This window comes from Spermophilus citellus (genome assembly GCF_964194105.1).
Source record: "Spermophilus citellus genome assembly, chromosome: 3".
In the NCBI taxonomy this organism is placed as follows: domain Eukaryota; kingdom Metazoa; phylum Chordata; class Mammalia; order Rodentia; family Sciuridae; genus Spermophilus; species Spermophilus citellus.
In genome coordinates this window covers 232,164,190-232,170,189 of record NC_138184.1, presented here as the reverse complement: position 1 = coordinate 232,170,189, position 6,000 = coordinate 232,164,190, and the positions used below count along the sequence as shown (strand labels likewise).

The window sequence follows — 6,000 nt, the reverse complement described above, 5'->3', positions numbered from 1 at the left end:
GTCGAGGACCAGGAGGCCAGTGAGAGTCCGCAGGGACTGGCCGGGTAGGCAGAGCAAGCCGGGACTGGGGGGCCAGGGCCTGGCAGAGGGTGCGGGCCCGACGCTGCAGGCGGGGAGGAGGCGACGGCCTGGTCCAGCCTACGGGGGCTCCAGGCGCCGGGGCGGGGGACAGCAAGAGCGCCTGGCGGGGCCCCAGACCGTCGGGAGGCGCCCACCGAGCTCGGGGGTCGGGGGCGTGTCCTGGCCGGCGTGGGCGGGGCCGGCGGGCGTGGGCGGGGCCGGGGCGGGGCCGGCGGCGCTGTCCGGTGCTGAAGCGCGGCCCGCGCCGCCGCAGGAGCGCGGAGAGAGGAGCGGGCGCCGCCTGGCTCGGTCGCCGCCTCGCTCGGTCCCGCTCGGTCCCGCTTCCGCGCTGCCATGGACTAAGCGCCCGACTGGCTGCGGGGATGGGGCCGCCGCTCCCGCTGCTGCTGCTGCTGCTGCTGCTGCCGCGCACCCTGCCCGCCGCCCCCGCGCCCGTCCCCCGCGGCCGGCAGCTCCCGGGGCGCCTCGGTGAGTGGGGGAGGGGTGGTGGGCAGGGGCGCCTGGGGGGGGCGGGGCGGAGCCCACGGCGAGCGGGGCGCGGGCGCGACGAGGTGCGGGAGTCGCGGGCCGCCTGCGCGCGTCCCCCAGGCCCAGGGCCGCGAGCGCGGTGGCTGGCCGTGCGCGTCCCTGTCCTCACCCGCGATGCGGGTCTCGCGCCCCCGCCTCAGTTTCCTGCTCCGGCGGCCTCGGGACCTCCTCCCCGCGGCCCCGCCACGCGGTCCGCCCCGCGAGGCCCGTGAGGACGCCCGCTGGCCCGCGCGCTCGGCAGCGGGCGTGGGTGCCCCCGCCGTCCGCGCCTCCGCCGCCCGCGCCGCGCGCGCTGCCAGCAGGGCCCGGTGCCGCGTGGACGCGGGCCTGCGCGGCGGGCCTTCGCGGTGCCCCTGGCCTCTCCAGCCACCGCGCTCTTCTGCCTTCCAACGCGAATCTTCCGTCAGCGCGGCTGAGATCCCAGGGACATTTTCCTTCCCTGACACGCGGAAGGAGCCGGGAAGGCGACAGGGGGCCAGGGCGGACCCAAGTCCTTTCGTACAGGGCGCCTCCCTCCCCGTGATCTTGTTAAGGAGATTTGCGGTCAAGCCCATGTTTGCAGGCGGCCTTGAGGCCGGAATTACTACACTCGTGGATTACAACAGTCGCGTCCCTGTCGGAGGAGAGTGCGCAGTCACAAGTCGGCGGAGAGGGGTCCGCGGAGAGGGGTCGGAGCCCAGCCCCGCCCCCCTGAGCTCCCTGGGGACCCCGCTCCTTCTTCCCACTCTGGGCCCACCTGCTCTCCAGGACTGCTCCAGCCATCCAAGCCCAGGCACACAAAAACCGCAGCCTCAAGTGGCAGGGGTCTCCCAGGGCACGGGCTGGCCACCAGCTGCAGCTCCCTTGTCCCCCGGCCTTTTCTGGTCTCGCATCATGACCAGTTGGCCTCCTTCACAGTTAGGAGGCTCCTGTTCACCACTGCAGAGTCCTGAGGGCTAGTAGGTTCCAGTCCCTCACATTCCGTCTCTGTCCCAGGCCTCCTCGCTGGGCTTGCCTCTTACTGGACTGGGTTGATTGCTGTCTCACTTCATGCTTGCCCAGCTGCCAGTCTCCACATGCTGGTGGCTGTCCGTGGCAGGTCAGGGAGATCCAGGACCAGCTGACCCGGGCCCATCCTACCAAGTCCCAGGAAGGCCACCCTCACAGGATGAGCCAGGGCTGTCCTGCCCAGACCTCTTTTCCCTTGTAATTGTCAGACCATAATATCCAACCACAACCAAGAAGGGGGAAGTGGCTGAGGCGAGCAGAGAGCCAGAGACCAAGCCCAGGAGGAGGGAAAGTGGCCAGGTGTGCTGGACGGCTGCCCAGAGCCGCAGTGTGGTGGTGGGCAAGCACAGTGGGATCAGCAGGACTAGAGCTCACCTGGAAATACTGGGTGCTGTGGGGACATCTCCCTTTCCTCCAGCTTGGGGTGGTGTGGCTGAGGTTTGTGGGACAATAGAAGGGCCCGGACTTCCTCAGGATTGTTCCAAGCTCTCCAGGGCTCAGATGCAGCCACTATATTCCCCAGAATTGGAAACAGCTCTGGCAGTATGCTTCTGCCTCCCTCCCCCAGGGCTGACCCTCAGCACCTGCTCGGGTGCTGCAGGATTCTTGGGATGCCTCTCAAGACATGGTGGAGCACACCCACCCGCAAAAGGCAGCCTCTGCTGTGTGTTTTTCTCTGCTGTCCAGACCTTGGTTGGTAATGGTCACACCAACCTCAAGTTCCAAATAATGACACAATTGAAGGTTACATGGCAGCCTTAAATCTGGCCAGCCACGTCCCTGTGGTCTCTTTAGCTGTGAAGACCTGGCCTCAGGTTGAAGCTCCAGGACAGGTGGCTGGAGAGCCCACCTCTGCTCTGTCGCATCCGACAGCCCTGTAGGGGAGAACTGAGGCAGGTGCCACCAAGACTGGGACCCATTGCTCCTGTGTGGAAGCCCTGGCCTGAGCAAGGGGCTCTTCTTTGCACAGTGGAGGAGCTCCTGAGAGACCAGGGCCAGTAGAGCCCCATCTGAGTTTATCCTCAGTGCATTGAGCCACCCTACAGAGTGCTGGCTTCAGAAAGGCTGTCAGCAGCACCCTGGGGTATTGTTCCCCACCCACCCCACCTTCTGTCCTCAGAGGACCCTCTTCCCCTAATTGCTTCACCTTCCTGGCCTACGCCTGCTGTTTTGCAGCCTCTCTGATGGTTAAGGTCTGTGAGACTGAACTGATGAGTCAGGGCTGGACAGTGGGGGCTGTGGCATGACCCCCCCCCGTTTAAACTTTATTTAATTTATTTATTTTTATGTAGTGCTGAGGATCGAACCCAGTGGCCTTGCACATGTTAGGCAAATGCTCTATGCTGAGCCACAACCCCAGCCCCTGGTCACCCCTTTTTAATGACCTGGTGCAGCTTGCCAAGGCCGCACTGCTGTGCCAGGCAGGACTGTCCTCTCTTTGTGCACTCACATCTTGGGGTTCCTCTGCTCCCCTGACACCCCCACTGCCACCTTTCTCTGGGACTTCAGGACTTCCTCTGGTCCAGATTCTCCCTGGATATAAAGGGCTATCCTGCATTTCATGGAGCTGGTCTGTGATCCTAATCAGGTGGCCTCCGAGTTGAAGGGACAGGCATATGAAGATCCTACCCCTTTCCCTAGAGAAACGCAGATCTCTGGAGAGTCAGCTTTCAGCCTCCCGAGGCACCTCGCTGGGAGGACAGTGCCTGTTCTGTGGCCCTTTGTTTTGGCCTCCCTATGTCCACACATGCTTTCCATTCACCAGTGAGCCCACGCAGAGCTCGAGAGCAGAGCAGGCAAGATTGGAGCTGCTGGCTTTGTGATTGTTTATTTTTAAACCACAGGTTCCTTCCTCCCACAGCAGTGTCTCTGCCTGCTGGGGTCGGAGCTCTGGGTTGTGTGCTGGTGTGGCCATGAGCAGCCTGCCCCTCCCCTGGCCTGCAGCCCTGCCCTCTGCCTGTTGTCCTGGGCTCCATTGGCCCTGGGCCTGGTGCTCCTGGGCAGGACTGGGGTGTGTGGAGAAGAGCTCAGCCTGGGCTCAGCCTGGAAGCCAGATGCCCTGAGTGGGGACCGGGGGGTGGCTGTTTCCTGTGTGCGGAGATGGCAGGGAAGTGTGTCAGCCTGGGAAGGGACAGGAGGAGTGAGAAGAGGCCGAGAGGCTTCCTTGTGTGCTGAGCCTCGCTGTGCGCTCTGCCGGCCGGTCCTCTTCCACAGGGAGCCGTTCCAACCTGCTTGTCCAAGTCATCATTCCGTGGTGCCCTGGGGAGGTGGGTGCTACCACTGCACCAGGCTCTTCCAGTTTTCCTCCATGTGGCCCTGGGCCCCCTGCCAGCACCCCTACCAGGGACTTCTGTGGTCACGGTGTGCAGGCTTTCTGGGTCCCCTGCTCCATGTGAAGAACAGGGGAAGGTGGATGGAGGGCAGGCGTCCAGTGCTGTCCAGGGCCTGCGTCTTGATCAGCAGGACTGTGATTGTGGATTGTTTTGTGTGATGATGGCTCTGCTCTCTGGGCCATTCTGTTCTGTTTTCATGTGGTCTTGTCACCTAATTGGTGAATGCCGTCATTCCTCCACTTTTCTCTGCAGTTTTGAAAGAAAGGAATGTGGAGCCACCAGGGGGCTGGGGCCGGAGTGTGGTGATGCAGGGTCTTGTTATGAGGGTCTGCTACCACTGCCTGGTGGAGCATCTGCTTGGAATTGCAAATTCCTTAAGAAAAGGCGCTTGTAACTCAGTGTGGCCCAAACTAAAAATAACTCCCTGACTTTGGGGGAACTCAAGACCTGCCTGTGTGTGAGCAGACAGCACCGGTTTGAGGGGCCTTTGTGTGTGGAGGGGCAGAGAAGAGCTTAAGAAGTGAGCAGAGAGGGTGTCGTGGGATGCAGCAGGAGGTGCCGGCCAGTGTGCCTCAGCTGACCGGGCCTCCCTTATCTTCTCTGACAAGACGTTCTGTTTCCCAGAGAAAGCAAACAGCGGAACTGGTGGCACATGGCCCTCGGCTCCACAGGAGAGTGCCTGGCAGCTGTTCCCATGTTAGTCTAAAGTGACCTTCATAAATGTAGACCCAGCTGGACGATTTTTTCTAACCTTGGTTGACAGAAGGCCAGAAACAGAAAACAGCCCAGTTTCCTGGACACAGTGTGGGCACAGTGTGCTCAAGGAAGGGCACTTTTTCTCTTCTGACCACTCTGCCGAGGCAGCTTGAGACGCCTGGGCTGGGCGGGAAGTGAACAGGGCGAGGCCCCTGAGCTCCCTGGCCGCCTTGATAAGTGGTGACTCACGGGTCTCAGAGCTGGACTTTGAGGTTGGGCTCTGTTTGTCTTTGCTGCCAAATGGGAGGAAGCCTGGGCGATGCCCCTCCACTGGTTGCTTGGTGCCAACTCATCCAGAGAGGTGACTAGGAGGGTGTCACCAGCTGTTTCTCTCTGACCCCCCCGAAATGCCGTCTGTGTCCAGGAAACACAGGACACACCTCCTCTGGGTGAGCTGTGTTTCTGGGAGGTCCACTCAGGCCAGTGGCCTGGGGGTGAGCTTGTAGCTGCAAGGCAGACTGAGGCGCCCCCTGGAGGGAGAGATCAGCCGGGTGCCTGCTCCCCCATGCAGGGCAGCTCCCGGCCCTGCTCCCCTGCTCCCCGTTTCAGGTAGGAAGCCTGAGGTGCAGATGGTTCTGGAACATGCTGCCACCTTCAGGATCTCCTATCTTCCCCAGTGGATGACCCAGGGTGGGGCAAGGGTGGCTCCTGTAGGGTGCAGGTCCCCAGAAGGGCTCTGTGTGCCAGCAGCACCTGCTGCAGCTCCACAGGGTGTGGTCACAGGGCTGCGGGGCAGTTTCTCCTGTCCACTGTCTCCCTGAGGAGTCAGAACCTGCAGGTACCTCTGCTGCGGCCTTCCTCCGGCTGAGGCAGGAGGAGCACAAGTTCAAGCCAGCCCAACACTAAGAGAGACCACAGCAACTTAGCCAGACCCCCGAGTCAAATGTCAATCAAACTTTAAAATGCCCTTTGGCCCTGGGGCTGGGCTGTGAGTCTCTGAGGTCTTACCCGGTGCCTGCTGAGGAGTGTGGTAGTGGGCGGATGGTTTTTGAAAGGTCTAGCCCTCCCTGCTGCAGGAATGGATTCCTCCTCTGTGTGCTGGTGGAAACTCCTGGAAATGCTGTCGGGCTCCCACGGACTCTTCTGTGAGACTGGGTCTCACTATGGTGCCCAGGCCCATCCGGAACTCCTGGGCCCAGAGAGATCCTCCCGAATCAGTCTCTGGAGACCCTGGGACTACAGGCGCATGCCACTGCTCCCGACTCCACCACCTTTTAAAAGTGTGCTGATACAGACTCCAAAGAAGTGAATTCTCATTTCAGACTTCAAAGTGAGGAGTGAAAGAATGATCACTTTCATAAGAAACTTAAGATGG

The 6,000-nt window shown here is 61.7% G+C and overlaps 1 protein-coding gene across 1 annotated transcript in view; it reads left to right on the top strand.

Moving 5' to 3' along the window:
* The first annotated feature begins 287 nt into the window (after positions 1 to 287).
* Positions 288 to 6,000, top strand: part of PTPRN2 (protein tyrosine phosphatase receptor type N2) — a 944,635-nt gene continuing 938,922 nt past the window's right edge. Inside the window, exon 1 of the mRNA XM_081285260.1 lies at positions 288 to 549. Within this exon, the coding sequence (XP_081141386.1) occupies positions 444 to 549 (106 nt within the window). The 5' untranslated portion in view covers positions 288 to 443. The remainder of the gene's footprint in view (positions 550 to 6,000) is intronic.